At 39.4% G+C, this 19,240-nt stretch overlaps 1 protein-coding gene and 1 long non-coding RNA gene across 8 annotated transcripts; one reads left to right on the top strand and one right to left on the bottom strand.

Annotated features, from left to right (window-relative positions):
* Positions 1-11,743: 11,743 nt before the first annotated feature.
* Positions 11,744-17,453, bottom strand: LOC131310607 (uncharacterized). Of its 7 annotated transcripts, none has more exons than XM_058337727.1 (3): positions 17,110-17,421; positions 15,999-16,188; positions 11,744-11,761 (listed from the first exon to the last, which is right to left on the bottom strand). In XM_058337727.1, the coding sequence occupies exons 1-2, from the start codon at positions 17,366-17,368 to the stop codon at positions 16,001-16,003; spliced, it is 447 nt and encodes a 148-aa protein (XP_058193710.1). In that variant the 5' UTR covers positions 17,369-17,421; the 3' UTR covers positions 11,744-11,761; positions 15,999-16,000. The 7 variants fall into 7 exon arrangements, with proteins under 7 accessions (XP_058193710.1, XP_058193706.1, XP_058193705.1 ...); XM_058337723.1 differs by lacking the exon at positions 11,744-11,761 and adding an exon at positions 13,618-14,862 and having other exon boundaries at positions 15,956-16,188; XM_058337722.1 differs by lacking the exon at positions 11,744-11,761 and adding an exon at positions 13,618-14,849 and having other exon boundaries at positions 15,956-16,188.
* LOC131310608 (uncharacterized) lies at positions 11,838-14,126 on the top strand. The gene is made up of 2 exons (XR_009195273.1): positions 11,838-13,688; positions 13,768-14,126. It is a non-coding gene; the product is annotated as an uncharacterized LOC131310608 (long non-coding RNA).
* Positions 17,454-19,240: the final 1,787 nt, after the last annotated feature.

Below are 19,240 nucleotides of genomic sequence, written 5' to 3'. Positions count from 1 at the left end.
GGGCCCAAACGATAAATCCCCATGGCCCAATACTTATTCCATGCTCAAATACCCAGCCTCGGCCCAAATTAATTAAGGAGTTAATAAAAAATACCAATCACGGCTAGCCCGATCCGTGGTGCCAAAAACAGGTATAAATAGAGACGGATTCGTCTAACTCAAATCCTCACTATCTTTGGATGATAGCAGCACCTTCCATCGTGTGAATTCGCGGGCTTTTTTTGTGCTTTACCAAGAGTTGTTCACTCCTCTTAAGTACTACCTACGTCAGCATGCTGAGGGCTGAAGTTCTTGACTCGTGGGAGTAGGGAAATAAAAGGTGGGGCAAAATCCGGTATTCACAGGGTCGGCCAGGGGAATGGCCCTCAAGCTGCCAATTGAATCTTCTAACGCCATCCCGAAAGCTCTGACCAAAGACGCTCACGCTCGTGCCTACATCAAGAAGATGGAGGACCACATCCTCTTGAAGGATGAGCTCTTGAGGATGTCCTCAAACTTCGCGTTGACTTTCATAATCACTCCGATGGTTCTCACATGGGGCGTTACCAAACCCCCTCCCCCCGGCACGAAGGTGGTCGATCAGTCTCAACGGCCAGAATATTGGCAAGGTGGCGGTCAAGAAGCATGACCATCGCCAACACTGGAGCCAAAGCCCACAACACTCTCGTTGGGTCGATTTGACGGAAAAACACAAGCCTTCCTTCCACGATGGGCTTGGCGAGAGGCTTGTGGAAAGCTCCTACTCAATTTACCATGACCTTTCAAAGACAGCTAATCACAAAGCACTGGTGGACCGTAACCACCACAAGGGCAACGATCGGTACCATCGTTACTCTGACAAGAACGCTAAGCACGGTTATGACCGTGCACATTCACCTCACCACGGTCATGACATGCCCGCTTTTGATGGCCATGACCATGGTCATTCACACACCATGGCCAAGACCACTATAAGGGATATCCCTGACAAAAGCTCGATGTAAAGCACAAGGTGACCGAGACCAAACATCTCAAGGTACCAGATGCCGAGCCTATAGGTGCTCAAACTCGGTCTTCTCAGTCTCAGGCCGACCCTGTACATGATCAACTGATAGAGGCGGTGCTGTTATATTTGAATATTTGTAAGGGGGTAACTTTGACTTTTCACTAGATTTATTAACGTTATATCCGTGTTTTCATTTTAGTCCAAGTACAAGGGTGGTAAGTGTTGGTTTTTTGAAGTGTATGAGTGTATAAAGTGATTCATTCTCAAAAGCACAAGGGGTCAAAGTGATAATTCTCCGTGTTGCAATTCTTGAAATATTTCAAGGGCCCTGCTATTCGCAGCCCTTTATTTTCTTTCATAGTCCGTTAAAAATTTTCAATTATACTCGACTGTTAGTTATCGAAATTAAGATATATTTTCAGCATCCAATTACCGAAATATAATATTTTTTTCAACAGCTATTTACCGAAAATGTATGTTCGGCAGTTGTTTACCGAAAGTTAAACATATTTCGACATGTAGTTACCGAAATATAATCTTTTTTTCAACAGCTATTTACCGAAATGTTATGTATGATTTTCAACAATCATTTACTGAAATGTAGTGGGCTATGAGAAAAAATAAAGGGCTGCAAATAGCAGCGCCCTATTTTAATGGTTGAGATTTTAAGCGGCTAATCTAACGACCCAAAAAAAAAAATCCCACTTCTGCAGACCTGAATATATACTCCATAAACCCTAGCCGCAAACAGTTGTGTTCTGACATACCAACTCAACTCTCGACGATGGCCCTCTGTTTACTAGGGAGGAAGATGATAGCGAATCCACCAAAACTAGGGGTTTGTTTCGGAAACAACCCTCGCACGGCCAACGCCGCCATCCATGGCATAAAAACTTGGGGCCCACGTTCTCTCCTCTATCCAAACGTAACAGAGAACTTCGCTCTAGGTCCTATTGATCACACAGCCCCTCCCCTTTGCCTTATCCCTTTGGAGCTACGTTCTTACCTCCACCCAAGCGGTACGGTGGAATTCCTTAAAGGCCCTATCCCCGATGAGAGTTTTTTATGAAAGTAATCCTTTTTTTTAAACAATTGGTCGAAGTACTCTGATTTTCAAACTATTTTTATAACTAGTCGGTAGCGCCACTTGAAGTGGCGCTACCCAACTAGCGCTACTCCAATTGGCGCTATATGCCATGTGGCGCTGTCCCGGTGCCACGGTGGACTGGACTAGCGCTATTTTAAATAGCGCTAGCCAATCGATAGCACTATTTGAATAAGCGCTACTTAATGAAGTAGCGTCATCTCAACTAACGCTACCTCTTTCGATCAGTCAAACCGTTTGGCATTCATGAAATGCCTTTTTGAGCCTCATATGATTCAGCTTTTTCAACCATCTTCATGTAACTTTTTTCAGCCTTTATTTCCTATTGCATTTTTCAGTCTTAATAAATTCGTACAGCATTCAAAATAAAATTTCTAATTATCACTTGTTAAATATAGTTAAGTTTCTCAAATTTATTTCATATATTCTCATTATAATGTTAATTTCCCTTCAATTATGTGATACTAATTTTGTTATTTTAATAGGCAATTTAACAATCGAACACTCAAGCGCTACAAAATTAATAACCATCATAACTTTGCATTACATAGTTCTAATAATAATACTTCATTAACAACTTCCATGAAATAAAATAAAAACTGAAAATTACAAGCTACAGATCCATTTTAGCAATTGAAAAGTTAAGCAGATGCATAGTTTTAAACATTACAAGTTATATATTTGCTGTTGAAGATGACGCTTCTCCCCTCTTTGAACATTTTCGCTTGTTATGCCCATGTCCACCACACAAGCTACAAGATTGTTTCTGTGATGGTTGCCCCTTAAGCCATTCATCCATCATATCCATCTCATTTCTAAATCATTTACTTGTGGACGTCCTCGACAGATCGAGGGAGTGACAGTCGTCATCCCAACTGCACATTATTCAAGTTTAACATAAGTAACTGTATGCATTATTAGTAAATGTACATGACAACTGGAAAAAAGTTAAAGTGAATGCCAAGGTTCTTTGCAGGCATTTAAGGTTCAATTTTAAGGAAGTAACAAGAAAGCTTCATGCCATTTTGGCTGCCCATTTTTTTTGCATTTTGATTGTGTTCCCTTATTTAGATTCATTTATTAAATTAGACAAACAATTCAGACATAGGGAATATAATTTTCTCTCATAATGTTCCCATCTATTTTGTATCATTTTTCATTGTCTTTAAAGCAATTAATAATGAAATGAACATACCGTCCTAAAAGCGGAGCACCGGGCTGAGGGGTGAGTTTCCCTCTACGTCCAGGGGGAAGATACGGGAACCGCTCCCAAGCCCAAACCTGCACAAGTACGAACGATCCTGTTATCTGTTTCGATTTAATCTTAGCCCCATGACATAAATTACGGTACAAAACGGATAATGCACCACTGCCCCAACTATACTCCCCAGCTAAATCAAAGTTTTCCAATAATTGGAGGTAAGACAAGTGCACAAAACCCCCCGTGAAGTCAGCAAAAATTGTTCCCCCAAGCAACAATAACAAGTAACCCCGTGCTTGGCGCGCAACCACCTCTGCAGCTGCCCCATCCTCTACAATGCCGTTAAACCTATCACATAACCATTTCAACTTCACCTTCCCCCTTTCTTATCACGTTCCCCAGGAGCTTCACCCAAAAGACGAAGGCACAAATCATCAGGATCAATCAATGTAGTGCCAGTCACTGGTCGCCCGTTGACAGGTATGCCCAACAAAATCTCGACATCCTGTAGCGTGATTGTCAACTCGCCTGGATGCATGTGAAAAGTGTGCGTCTCAGGACGCCATCGCTCAACAAGAGCCGTAATCAGAGCCCAATGCAAGGACAAGAAAGGCACTGAACAAAGTCCCTCTAAGCAGGCACGGTGTATCAAGTCCATGACAGTGGGTGACGGTTGTTTTCTCTTATGTATCCATGACTCGACCCGACGAATTCTCATGCTTTCACAATCATCCGGCCGTGTGCGCTGAATTCAAGTAATTAAAGGTTACATCGACGAATTTATAAATAATGAAATGAAGTACAACTATGCTCTACATTTTGGAATTGTAAATGTATTAACTTACGTCAGCATCCCAAACTTTCTGGGAGCGGTGCTACTGTTGTAAAACAAGTATCGACCCATCTATGGGCCCTGGGTCAGCACTATGAAGCAAGTCAACGTCCAAGCCCATAGTCAGGCTGCTAGCAAAGCCATAAATTGATTAACAAAAGGACATCAACAACAACAACAAAAAATACTTAAGTGCAACATCATTCCTCTAGGTAGAACACTCAAAAGAAACCACATTCTAACCTCAACACCCAAGAATCCACATTCAAATAGTGTCATCGTTCCTCTATGACACTGATGTTTTGTGTCGGACAAGCGCACAAGAGGACGCTTTAAAAACAGGTGCATTGGTGGTGGGTTTTTTTTTGCTTGAGAAAAGCATCGGTTGTTAAACATGTACTATATCTTTAGTCTTTCAAGGGAGACAATTATAATGACACTCTGATTTTGCCTTGATGAGAAAAGAAACAAGAAGAGAGCCCCAGACTGGATTTTTAAGTTGATCAGTTCATTTGCATCCTAAACTTCTAGTTACTAGTATTATTCATCATGCTAGCTCATGATTGAAGTAAAAAGACTGTATGATAGCAACCATACAATGCTTGCATGAGAGAGTGTTGCGTTTATCTTGCTGATAAAAACTAATGACCAGACATCTCAAGGAGTCGATTCTTTAACATAACAAAAATTGAACTTGGCATAACTCAAGCCAGAGAATGAACAACAAAGCAACAGAAAAGCAAATATCACAAGCATGACATGACATGACAAAATTGGGACTGTATTTGCGATTTGCTATCCGAACGCAGCATCTATGTTTGGATCCTAGAGTTAAACACGTACTTTTTTTCCTTTTTATCATTCAATAACTGCCAAAACAAGGCTTACAACGAAAGGTTTACATCAAAAATCAAAAGAGCAACTAAACTAGCAGGAGGATTAAACACCCAATCCTCGGGAAGATTTCTCAGAGATACCAACGCTGCTACGTGGTGGGCTGCTCTGTTCTTTGCTCTTGGAGTCCAGGAAAAAGTACTTTGTGAATGAAAAGAAAAAAACAATGGACTTGGTGAAGCTAATTCATTATGTTCACTCTTTTCCTATGCTTTTGTGTGTGTGTGGCTGTACTAATCCCTCAACAAGTCCAAGATCCTGATACAATTAACAAAATAAATCAGAAGTTACAGCCCTATCAGTAAACTCGTAGCGTGCCCTTAGCAAATCCCACTACATGGAAGTATTTTAATTTCAATGTGGATCGCCTGATCTGCACCCTACATCTCAACCAGGTCCACACATAGTCCCATCGTCTGAGTTTTGAGAAGCATCACACATTACACAACCCACAAAAACGAGAGAGATAGAGAGAGAGAGACATACGTTGATTAAGAGAGGCTGGATTCGGCGACGGTGAGTTCGCAGGGAGGAGAGCTGAGATCGCCAAGCCCTAGCGCAGAGGGAAAGAGGAGAGAAGTAACGAAGCGTCTTTTGAAAGAGCATATATAAAGCCCTAGCGCTGTCTGAGAAAGCGCTAATTTCTTGCGTGGACATTATTGCCACGCAAGCCAATCAATAGCGTTAGTCGACCTGACGCTTCTCTAGTAGCGCCGTTTCAAAAGCCGCTACCGAGTAGTTTTAAAAATAGTTTCAAAACCAAAGCACTTCGACCAATTGTTTTTAAAAAGAGATTAGTTTCATAAAAAACTCCCCCGATGATATTCCTCTCTCTCTCTCTCTCTCTCTCTCTCTCTCTCTCTCTCTCTCTCTCTCTCTCTCTCTCTCTCTCTCTCTCTCTCTCTCAGCCGGACATGGCCAGATCTGTTGTAATCTTGTTCGATTTTGATCTCATTCCTGTTATTTTTGTATCATCTCTCGGTATCCTTGATTCCTTTTCTGTGCAGTTTCTCTGTTTTGTCTTGTTAATGGTGTAATTTAAGAGGCGTTGGGAACTGTTTATTCATTTTTTTTCATGGATATAGCCATTTTAAGGATTTTTTAGGGGTCATCAAGTTCTGTCTCATGGATTATTAATGCTATTTTATCGATTTGGATTCCTTGGAGCATCTACAGCCTGACCCAAATTTAAATCTGGGTGCAAAATTGCCAAAACGTATCTCGAGTCCTTGATACAAACCTACTATGCGGTTTTATCCATATTCAGGGTGGTTTTATTTTATGTCAAGTTTTTTTCTTTGCTATTTTATAGTTTGAGCTAAGTGCTAGAGATGGTCTAAGCGGGTTAACCTTTTTGAAGTAAAATTTGATTCCAAACTGGAAGTGGACCGCCGTTCATAGGTTTGGTCTAGTCATGAGTCACAATTTCATGGAGATTGCATCGGCACCATCGCCAAATTTGTAAACCACTTTACGCAAACAGCGCCTTAATTTTTTTCTACATTATACTGACTATTATCTAATCTAATATATAAAGAGAGAGCAATAGTTTGGTGTCTCCTATTTTGTGTCACAACTTTTCATCTTCCAAATTTGTCCTTCTAGAATCTTTTATTCACAAGTTAAATGTCATTCTTCTTCAATAACTGAAAGGACAAAGGCGTAAAAAGTCCACCCACAAACTGCTCCACTATGTAACTGCAAATAACTGTTATACATGGTTATTGTTTCCTCCTCCCATCTCTGCTATTGCCAGCACCCGAGGAAACCAAAAAAAAAAAACCTACTGACTCTCTCTCATGGATTTTTGCAAGGATACATAGGCTTCGACCAAAAAATGGTTAGATTCTCTCTCTCTCTCTCTCTCTCTCTCTCTCTCTCTCTCTCTCTCTCTCTCTCTCTCTCTCTCTCTCTCTCTCATCAAATTGGAATTGATTTTTATACCCAGCTTGATTGGGCTGTTTGGGGCACTATTTGATGTCTCTCTTTTTTTAAACTGTACTAGAGGCCAGGGCACACACGATGTGTGTGCAAGTCCGATTTTCGCAACAGTTGTGAAAATTTGATCAAACAATAAGTGAAAAGTATTTTTACAAAAATATTAGTGAAAATCTGACTTGCACACGCGTCGCGTGTGTCCCGACCTCTAGTGTCCTTAATACCAGTTGTCTGCAGCTTTTCACCCTTATGTACGTGCGCATTTCTTCATTGGTGCTATGGTTCCGTGGGCCAAATTAACTGATCCATTTGTTCTAAAGCCGGCTCGCAGCGCAGTCGAACTGTATAACCAGGAGCAGGTTTTGTTAATAAGGACCGACAAAGTTATGGTTGGATCTAATTGTGCATTCTATGTATTTTGTTTGGAATATTTCACTGAATTTAAATTGTTTGTCTGATTAAACCCCTAGTCCAGTGAATCACTCAATTGGGTCTTATTACGTGGAAAATGACTTTATTCCAATGTGGAGAACCGAATCATGTGACCAAACACTATGTTATAAACAACTTACCGGGTACACCCGAACACTCTTCTTCCCCATACCTCTCGCCGGCCCTCCCATGACTTCTATGTTTCTCTCACCAGAAATGAAGAAGGCATCATTAAATCTTTTTAGATCTTTCCACTTCCTGAATTGAACAAGAAACCCATGGGGTGGCTATTGCTTTAATTTAATTCTAGCATATCTTTTAGATAACCAGGTTGAAAATTGGGCCAAAAAGGAATGACATCAAGTTTCTTTTTTCTTTTCAGATGGGTGGTGAGTTTCAATGAAGGTATGGTATACCGTATAGAAAGAAAATTTAATGTAGCCGGTGTCCTATATCTTTTCAAAATATTTACTATCGGTTTGACAATTTTGAAATGGTATTCGCTAACCTCTTTAGTTGTACCCATATATTTCGGGACATTGTATTGGGAATTAATTTTCCCATTATTAATTTGATGGAATCACGTCTGGCTGTTTATTGTACGTCCAGTCAAGCGGGACCGTTTATGTTGTTTTGGTAGCCGAATGTGATCTACTAATGGTGATCAGTTTTTACTCGCTCATGTACAATTGATTACCCGTCACATGTGGTTCTCTCATGCTACTCGTGGGCCGATTGAAAAAAAAACTCTGCTCGTGGGGGAGTTTGTCCCTCAATTCTTAAGAGTCACCCTTGACACTGTCCAAGTAGACTTCCAAATACATGTGCTCTCCAATGCATTCTTTATTATTCATTGCTGTTAGACATTGTTCTATGTAACTCTATTTATAGTATTAATTTTATGTTTTTGCAGTAGGGTGGTCAGAGCCTTTTGTCCATTTGGCTTAGCAATGAAAAGGAGTTTAGAGAAAGTGATGCTGTGGATATGGTTCTCTAGATTAAGGGTTATTTGAACTTAGTTATGTTGTTTGTTTAAAAAAAAGAACTTAATTATGTTAATCCTGTTAATTGTGCTAGGGGTATCTTGAGGTCTGCTACTCTTTTTCTTGGATGTTGCATGGGAAAGGGTACAACCATGTGTATTTATCTCCTATGATCTTGTATTTTCTCTCGATTAATTCTATCTCCTCTTTAAATTATCTGGTTTGAAGCATTGTCCTGACGGATAACCGCATAAACCTTCGTGTCCATGGCAGAATTTACATGTAATGGATCCAGATCCTCACGTGACAAAATACAGAAATTACAGAAGTCTCCTAATGATTGAAGGTATTATTAGGTCCATCAGATACGCAAATTTGTTTGAACTAGCAATATTAGTAGTTAGCTTTGCACCGTATAATGTTTTTTCAGCTATGTTCCTGTTTTATCTTGTACTAGTTATTTTCTGTCTGTAGCTGTACATTTTTTATTTATTTGAGCTTTGCTTTGGGATGTTGATTTCTCCAGTGATATTTTAACTTCGTGGATGCTTCGTAGTAATACTTTTAGCGCTGTATTTTATTGTTACCTAGGAAATAATCTTCTTTTGTATATCCTCTTTAAATCGATGTATGGAGGTCACGGTCACTGAATGCTACTAGTAATCAACACAAAGTCGGCATTGTTCAGGCTTTATTATAGTGAAGAATCCAATTCTCATGCATCACAAAACTTCAAGTAAGGGCACCCTAACCTTATTAAGTTAATGCCGTCCCTTTCTCAATCAATCAATCAATCTCTCTCTCTCTCTCTCTCTCTCTCTCTCTCTCTCTCTCTCTCTCTCTCTCTCTCTCTCTCTCTCTCTCAATATATATATATATATATATATATATATATATATATATATATAGGAATTTTCAAGTGAGAGATTCCTCATTTTGTTAAAATGAGGGACTTTCATATTCCGATCAAAATTTGAAAATCCGAACCGTTCAATGTGTGCAGAACGTAATTTTAAAGGTCTCCACGAGAAATCAGCAAAAAAAATGACCGGAAAGGGTGTCATCCGAGCATTTTTTTTGAACCGTTCAATGAAAACTGCTCGGATGAAGCCCTTCCCGGTCACTTTTTTTGCTGATTTCTCTTAGGGACTCTTAAAATCACGTTTGGATCACTTTGAGCGGCTCGGATCATCGAAATTCAATCGAGAAGGGGAGTCCCGCATTTTAATAAAATGAGGGATCCCTCACCGGAACCTAACTCTATATATATATTGGATTAGATTTAAGTCTCGTTTATTATTATATATAATGATAGGAATAAATCACTTTTATGCTTTTGTAACCGACAACATTTATGCACTAAGCCCAACTAGAATTCCCATTTTAGGCCATTTTCACCTAAATGAAAAAGCCCTTCCACCATGCCCTGCACATTCTCTCCCTCAAATACGGCCCTGTTTTTTTCCCTCCGGTTCGGGTGTCATCCCGTTTTAGTAATATCAACTCCCTCCGCTGTCGAAGAGAGCTTCACAAAAAAAGACATAATATTTGCAAACCGACCACAGTTTCCCTCCACGAGGCGACCGGAGAAGGAAGTTGTCTCTTTTGCAATGGTCCCTTACGGCCCCCAGTGGCGTGGCCTACGCCGGTTCACCACCATCGATAAAATTGATCAAGCATGGTGAAGAAACTTAGATTAGAATAGTAAATAGCACTATGGTTAAGTCATAGTAAATAGCACTAACATCAACCAACTAAAGAACTATTGAAGAAAATTAGCGCACGGCCCATGCTGATCATCGCAAATTGATGTTAGCACTATGCCCATGCGCTAGATTTAATTACACTAGCCGTGCTTCCTTGATCACGGGCATGCATGTGAAGAAAATTGATCAACTTGATATGTTTTGGTTGACACATTGATGGTAGGCCCAATTAGAGGGAATGACTTAACCATATAGCTATCACATGAGGTGGCAGCATTGATTTTAACAACTTGATCATTAACATTTATACCAATTTTCAGCTCCCCGCCATCATTTCATATTGTATAAAAACAGGGCGTTTTAAAAATAAAAAAGGTCCAGATGTATAAACAAAGTAACATATATGGCCATTTGAACATATTTTCATGTTAAGTTTGTAGCCGTCTAAACATTCCTTTTTTGAAAGATAGCAGTACATATAATATTCTCTTAAAATGAATATACTAGCTCTCTCCTCACTTTCTAGGCAATATACACCAATTTAAATGTTGTCTTTTAAGATCAAAGAGGAAACGTCTCAAAATTGTAATTGACCATTCCGCAAATTATATTTGTTGAGTAGTCCAATTGGGTAGAGTATGCGGTTTGTTGAGACTATATTACGTTTTGATATGCCTAAAAGAGAGAATGGGGGTGCTTCGCAGCACTCTCTTGCAAAGCAAGTGCAAAGCGGCCGATCAGGCCATTCATCTTGGCAATTGATGGCTCAGATCTTAATCGAACAATGAATGTTGCAGATTTGTATGCGATCAGATTCAGTTCAAGCCGTCTGTGCCGTGATGAACGGCCGAATCAGCCGCTCGGCACCCATTTTGCAGGAGGGTGCTCGGCAGCATCTCCTGTCCGCCTAAAAGCACGAGCATCCGCTAGTAATTTATGATGTTGAAGTTAAACTGTTGATTTAAGTTTAGGCAGATGAATACTAGACGTTTAGACAAAATGAAATCTAGACGTAAGTTTATGATGTAGAAGTTAAACTGTTGATTTAACAACTAAACTAGCGCTCACAAGGGCGCAGAGTCATAGGTTAAAGAAAATGTCATAAGATAGAAAAATAGCATTTTGGAACTACTTGGTTTCTCTTGCTAAGAAATTCTGAACGGAACTAACCATTATACTTTTGATCCCGAAAGGGGTATCTCTGCTTCACCCGCAATGTCTTTAGCTCTTACCTTGCGAAATCAACTGCGCGCGTCATGTCGTCAAGAAATACTCATTTAAGGGTTTACTCACAATGTACTCAGTTACTGTATACAAATCAACTTCACGAGCATAATTACGATTTACGACGACGCGTGTATTAGATAAAAGAATCTACCAGAGAAAAAACCAGTTGTGTTAACCCCCTTGGACATCATAGGTCCTTCTACGGTTTGCAAACTCCCTTGTGTTCTGCCTACATCAGTAGTATCGTCACGGGTTACATCATGGAAGCAAATTATTTGTTTCTATGAAGTCTGCACCCTCTTTCAATGGCTCTCTGCAACGAAGTCATTTTTTCAGGAATGAATAGAGTAGGTCATTGACCAACTGAATGATGGGTCGATCACTAGCAGAAATTGGAGTTGTAATTTGGCAATGCACCCACTCACTTCCACTGAACATTAATCCACCAACGCGTGCATCTGTTGTTATTGTCAGTCAATCAACTAGGACTAGGAGCAGGATATTTTTAACTTTTTTTTCATAAAATTCGGCCCCTTTCTTTATGAGAAAGGAAAATTACAGTACTTTGACCATTTTACTATTTATTAAGGTCATTAGTGAGATACTCCAACTCCAGAAACCTTTTGTTTAATTCTCTCACTAAGAAAAACATCATTCGACTCTTTTGAGAAAAAAAATTTGTACTTAAGGGTGTGTTTTACCACTTGGTGCATTCACGGAGTGACCTCATATGGCCTACAGTGCTGTTGTCGGGCACTTCCCACCACATACTTTGTTATAGAGCCCACACTAATATGCGGTAGAAAGGAATCTCGGAGAGAATTAAGCGGCGGTGCTCGTCGGGCACTTATCAATTTGATGGAGGAGCAAGGATTTCTTGAAATAATTACGATGTGGCGAGACGAATTCCTCTAACTCAAGTCCCCACCATCTTTGAATGATAGCACCTTTATCAATTTGATGGAGGAAAGATTTCCTGAAATAATCACGACGTGGCGAGACGGATTCCTCTAACTCAAGTCCCCACTATCTTCGAATGATAGCACCTTCCATCGCGTGAAGTCGCAACCTTGACAAGTCTGCACTCAATCAATCTCCAGGAACTGGCTGCAAGTGCACCACTTTGAATGCATCTTTTGGTTTTCCAACTCTTTTTTATTATCAGCTTTTGGTTTTCCAACTTAATGACTTAATAAGCCGTTTTGGCCAATAACATAGCTGTCAAATTATGAATCAAATCCAGAATTGAAATGATCCTTTATCGAATGGTGAATCTAACTGAATCACTCCCGTTCGGTCATGTTTTCCACTACATGAAAAAAAAAAATGGACAATTTTGGATTTGGATGACAGAAATAGGAAAGTATATTGCCCTTGTAGGCTTGAATCAAAAAAAAAAAAAAAAAACTTATTTTCAATGATGAAATGACAATCACGTAATCTAATCGGTAAGAGCTTGTGCTACAACTCCTAATATTGCCCTTTTTAAACAAAGAGTTAAAAGTTCAAACCACCCTTTGAAGGCCTTTTGTTGTATATCATCCCATCTTTGAATAGTAATCCTAAAGACCTTAAAAAGTAAGTTTGAGCCCTTTCCAACAAAATAAATGCAAGACAAAAAAAAGAGAGCTGACAATCGAATTTACTAACTCCAACAATCACTGATTCGATTAAACCGATTTACCAATTCGAATCATCGATTCACCAACAATTCACAACTTCTACCGATTCATGCAACCTATTCATACGGATAACCTAATGGATCGTATTGAAGCGTAGAACACAAATAATAAATTGTAGGATACGCTAACAACTACGGCTAATAATGCAGGGTTTAATAGTTCTCCACTAATTGATGAATGGCACCAATCTCAGGGTAAAGATTTCCCAAGATGCAGCCTTCCCAAGTCTATATTCCGAAAAAGGGAGTACCAGATATGTATGCTTAGTGAAGAAATCATGATTAATTTGATGTTTTGCAAGTAATGATTGAGCATTTAATCAAAGGAATATGAATATGATTCAGCTGTCATGAGCTCAAGGTGTATGTAACTAATCACCATACCTTTCCCACATAATAAAATTTAGTGACAAGGAAATAGTGGGATGATATCTGTGCTTGTGGACAAATATGGTAAACTTCAACAGGTGACACTATTCAGGAATTGTGTGTGCGCGCCCGCGCTCGCATGAGAGAGAGAGAGAGAGAGAGAGAGAGAGAGAGAGAGAGAGAGAGAGAGAGAGACCTAAAATAGTGGCCTAGGACCTATGGAAACAAGTATAAAAAGCCTGTTGGTGTAGGCTGCAACAATTCACAAAAGAAAACACACACACACAGAGATGGTGAGGGAGATGAAAGAGGTGATTACTTGGGATGGTAGAGGTGTGAGTGAAGCTTATCTTGTCTTGTGGTCAGTTCTGGTTACCTTCACACTCATTTGGGTCCTAATATTCTCATGTGCAGAAGGTGCATCCAAGGACAAAACCTCTGCAGCAGACTCAAGTCAGGTTTATGGCAGTGGTTGCGCCGCCGAGTGTGGTGGTGCATGTGGTGGATGACTTTACCATCACCAATCCTCTTAAAAAGAAGCCTCAAAAGAGAGGCCAATGATCCCGTTTTCCACCATTGCTAAAAATTGAAAGCAAGTTCTCCCAAAACAACTTCAACTCTTCAATGATCTTAGATATTTGAGAAACATTTTCGCTACAAATGGGTAGAAGAAACAAGTTCCAAGGAACTTTGATGCGTTTAAGGGAGACTGCAAATGTAAGCATTCTGCAATAGTTTTTACAAGTGTTTTAAGGATTGATTAGCTCGTATTATTCTTGGGTTTTCTAGCTTTTTGGAGAAAATAACTACATACTCACAAAGTACAAGAGACATGTTATACTAGGACCTAAACCAAGAAGTTACGTAATCAAAAAGAAAAGAAAAAAAAAAGAAGCTATGGAGGATTACGAATCCAGATTCCCCTCATTAGACGAGGTTTCTAAAAGCAATCTATCCTGTGCTTATTCTTCTAATTAAAGAACACTAGATCATCTGTTAAACTCTAGAAAACACACACACAAAAAAGCTCATTCAGAATAAGTTTCTCCCAATAACTGATTGTTCAACTTTTCTCTCCCTATTTTTGGGTTTAGCCCTACACTTCCATTTTCTAAACTAGACTGTTTATAGGAATTTTTTCTAAAATTTATCTGCCAACGTAGTTGGCGCTTGGAGCTATGCAAGTACACCTATTTCTAGTAAATAAACCAAACCAAACCAAAATAAGCCTTTTGTCCCAATTAATGGACGGCGTTTTCAATAGAGCAAATGAAACACTAGCACATCACTTGCACACAGTGCGAGCCGAGTAATGCATATGCAGGGTAGCAATTATATACTCGAGGCCAGAAGCTGAACACATTGCTCATAGAATTATAATGAACCTGTATCCCAATAACACATCAACTGAAGCCATACTCCGTTTTTTCTTGAGAGTACTGATGTTGGAGAAAAAGGCCTTTAGTAGCTCCTACGATACACAAAATGTATATGCCCTGTCAAAAACCACTGCGCAAGAAGCCACAGATTAATAAGAAACTACTGTGGAGGAACATGACAAAATTACACCAGACTTGTCTTCCGTAAAATTCAACTAAAGCTACATCTGAAGTCTACCCGTCTGTCATCCTACTCTTTGAAATTCCCAAACTCTTAGAACATATCTCCACTTTACCCTTCTCCATTTCAGAATCAATGTCTGAAAAAGAAGAATATGCTGCAAAAACCCTCTTCCCTGATCCACAACAACTCCGGTGCATCACATACTGCACAGTTTGCCAACCGACTTGGCAGGGTAGCTTGATGACACACCAAGCTATAGCTAATGGGCAACAAATGCACAGCAGGCACGCACTACATACGAATTCTGTAGCTTTGTGACAATATTTGGATTTTGAACTCCCAGAAGAAGAAGAAGAAGAAGAAGAAGAAAGGCAAGGACAAGAATCAGAAGATATTGAAGGCTTCGCTTCCATGTTATGATTCCTACTTGCTTACCTTCTACCAATGTATATTTACCTTTATTCTGTGCCTTTGAAGAAGAAACTTTGATCTTTATCTAACTTAATGTACAAGTAAACTTCACTTTGAGCATGTCTCCGAATTGAGCGATTGTATCACATTATTATAAAGAACAATAACCAGATCTGTAACCTGCTATGGTCCAATGATGGTTGGTTTCCACAGCACTGACTGCAATGTTGTTCTTAAAATATGAGGATTGTTGCTTTTCATTTTGGGAACCTTATCAACTAGACTTTTGCCATGTTGAAACTTTTTCTTTATCAGACTTTTATCTTTACACATCGAACCTATTCTTTCTTTTTCATCACTAGGTTGAGAGGTCAGAATATGTCCATTTGATGCCTTTCAAATGCTTAGATACATCACAGCCAGGACCACTATGTTCCATCCTAGTTATGCGACCCCATTTGGTAACACACATGACCATCTTGGCTATGCAAAATTACCAGCCAAACAATACAGAATTATAAGCACGGGAAATTACTATGAACATAAGTTAAAAGCACTGAATAATATACTCAAAACAGTGACTTGTTCTTCACTACAACTCAGCATAAAATATTTCATATAGACTTACCGGGGAAAAAACATTCTTTTTATAGACATCAGCAATCACTTACAATTAGTCTTCCTCTGAATCAAACTCTTCATCGCTGACATCATTAGCTAGCTTACGCCCAAATTCCTCCATCAACTCATCATCTGAATCATCATGCTTCCCAGCCAACTTCCGCTTCAAAATAGCTTCAAATATCGATGGAATTGCTTCTTCGTCACCTCCGAAGTACCTCTCTATCCGTCTTTTGAGCTCTACAACAAAATAATGTCCACGTTGAATATTACCTCATAGTCCAGATCCTGATGAGACCCATGACTTCTAAAACTTTCCTTGTATTCCCCGGTTAATTTGCAACAAATCAGACGTAAGACCCAGAAACGAAAAACTAACACCTAGAAGCTTTTCTGAATCATCTGAAGATGAAGTTGCTGCTAATAAAAGCGCAAAATTCATGAAATTCACTCTCCCCCCATGTCCTGAAACATGTTACATGTGGAAGTTCCAATTCTCCAAACACATCTTTCATGAATATATCCAGTCCCCAATCTAACTAAAACCCTGATAAACAAGTAAATATTCCCCACTTTTTTAGGAGTTCGAATGCAGAGCTTCTCTCCACACAAAAGATTACAAGCTTATTTTAAATTAACCAATATTAAAAGCCAGGCCCGAACGCAACGTTAACCTTGGCCCAATGTGACGTGCACGGGTTCTAGTAGCGAAAAGAGCCTATCTGCTGGCGGGGTAAGGCTGCGTGCATCTAACCAGTCCTCAGATTCTGTTGTAGCCAGTGGCATCCTGTAGTAGCAGGAGCCTCGTACACTCGGGTTGTCCTAAGGTCAAAATCGTGTCCAATGCGAAGAACCCAAATGTAATTTTAAAATAAAAATAAAAATCCTCTGGAAAGAGGAGAGGCCTGAAACCCTAGAAAGTTTATTGGCCAATTCTCTTTCCTGTAGTCTTCAGCTTCCTTTATAGTTTGGCCAAGTGGGAATGAGAAAAACAATAAGTGTTGTCTTCACATGTTCCAATCCCCACATAGGCCAAACATTGGAGCCCCTGGAGGTTTGTCTAGTTCCGCAGGACTCCGGAATTAGTCGAACTGCGCGCAAGCAAACCCGGACATCAAGTTATGGAAAAGAAACAAAACAGAGGGCAGCAAGTCGATTTACCTTCGTTGCTAACGTCGTCTACGTCAGTGGACGATTCTTCTTTCTGGGTTTGGGCCGAGTTGGTTTCAGCAACGGAATCAGAGTTAGCAGCAAATGAATCGGCTTTCGAAGAGAGAAGTCGGAGTCTGAAGGGGGGCGAAGGAGAGAGAGAGGTGAGAGGCCGTATGTTGTTGCCATTAAGGTGTGGTTTGAAGGTTTGAGGGGAGAGAAAATTGCGAGTACAGTAGATTGAGAGATTCTTGAACAGAGTTTGTTTCATGGTTTCTTGTTAGGGTTTTAGGAGGACGGGTGTGATTCTGCTTTTCTGCCTGTCCTGATCCGGGGACGGTGCTCTGCGATGGTGTGCGTCGTACTATGCTGCGCACTCCAAGTCATCAGATCATGCAACCGATGGTTCAGATCTCATTTCGACAATGAACGGTTCTCAATCGTTGATTGCAAGATGAGATTCAAACCGTCGGATGCATGATCAGACGGTCTGAAAGTGTGCAGCACGGTACTGTGCATCTTACTGCACATCATCAACCCAAAGTCCGTCCGTTCTGCTCAATTTTGATTTCGATACTTATTACTAGGGGGGAGAAAAAATCCGCTAAAGCGCGAATCCAATCCAAACCAATTCAAACCGAAAGATTTTGTTCGATTTTTTAGTAGTATGATTTGGTCATGGTTTAAAAATAATAAGAATCTGTGTTATATGGTTTAGTTTGTGGATTCCCGTTTACCGTTATGGTTCCAAACCAATCCGAACCGTATAATATATATAGTTTAATTATAATTCATCAAATAAATATGAGAGTTTTAGTCAACTATTTTTCCAATTTATTAATCCTATTAAATTCACAGCAATATTTAGTTTTTTTCTTTCCTGTCAATATAATTTAGACTAAACTTCTACATAAAACGATTCACAACCCTTTCCTAATTTCCTATGATTATTAATTTATTATACACAAAAAAGCATAGTGGATCACCATATCAATCAACATTCACGCCCCAATTCCTAAGTTTCTATTCATGAAAACCAATTTCAATATCTATTCCTATAATTCATTCACTACCAAGACTAATTACCCTATTACTTTTTGAAGATAATAACTCAGTTCAAAGCAAATCGTGGTTTAAAACCGAAACCAATGTGCATTTTAATGATTTGGATTGTTTTGGTTCTATGCTTTTTGTAGGTTGGTTTGGTTCTGTGCCTTTTATGGGTTGGTTTGATTCTCCAATTTTATAATTCATAGGTATTGTTTGGTTCTCGGTTTACTATAAAACCAAACCAATCTGAACCATGTTCACCCCTACTTATTACTACTAGAAAGAAAAGAAATCCGTGGAATTCAAAAAGTCTATGACCACTGCGCAGATCTATCACACTCCACAGTGTTGTGCGAACTCAACTGTTTAAAAGTGTTTTGGATGATCCAGATTTTTTTTTTTAAATTATGGGGAAGAGTCCAACTCTTCTCTTCGCAAAAAAAATTTTATTTTAATCCCGACCATTGATTACTAAGTGGGACGGTCCAGATAATGTACAACACACTGCATAACACACAGTCCACGCTTCCCAGATGAATACGCATAAATTTTAAAATAATTTTGTATGGAGCCTCGTAAAAAATCAGCTTCATCGGATATTGATAGTTATGTTTTCTAAATTTTTGTAGGGACAAAACTGATCAACGAATTCAAAAAACATATTTACTGATATCCGTTGGAGTTGATTTTTTTACATAGCTACATAAAAAAAATTAGAATTTATAAGTATTTTTTGTATTTTTGTAGGACCCGGAGTAAGTCCTGCTAGCTGTGCGGTGGTCTTAGACTGATTGGATTTTTTTTGATAGGGTAGTATTACGGACATTAACGTGTTAACATAGATGTGTTTGAATTGTTGGATATATGTGGATCTCACTCAAAAAGCGGATTAGGGTGCCGTCGTCTCTACAACATTATAGGGGTGAAGTGAGGCCAAGCGGTGTCATTTGTTGCACCAGAGAACCTCCAAAACCCAACTGCCTTGTTCCTCGTTTGAAGTCCCTTTTGCATGTATTGAACGGTTCTGAACAATATGTGCGCCGATTTGGATATCAACATATGTGTATCGGTTATTTTTGTTCCATTTTTCTTC

Source organism: Rhododendron vialii, chromosome 12a, assembly GCF_030253575.1.
Source record: "Rhododendron vialii isolate Sample 1 chromosome 12a, ASM3025357v1".
In the NCBI taxonomy this organism is placed as follows: domain Eukaryota; kingdom Viridiplantae; phylum Streptophyta; class Magnoliopsida; order Ericales; family Ericaceae; genus Rhododendron; species Rhododendron vialii.
This window is presented reverse-complemented; position numbering and strand designations above follow the sequence as displayed.

Coding starts and splice junctions, on each gene's coding strand:
- LOC131310607 (XM_058337721.1), bottom strand. CDS start 17,368: ATGAAACAAACTCTGTTCAAGAATCTCTCAATCTACTGTACTCGCAAT. Junction 16,189..17,109: donor AGACGACGTTAGCAACGAAG/GTAAATCGACTT, acceptor ATTTTGTTGTAG/AGCTCAAAAGACGGATAGAG.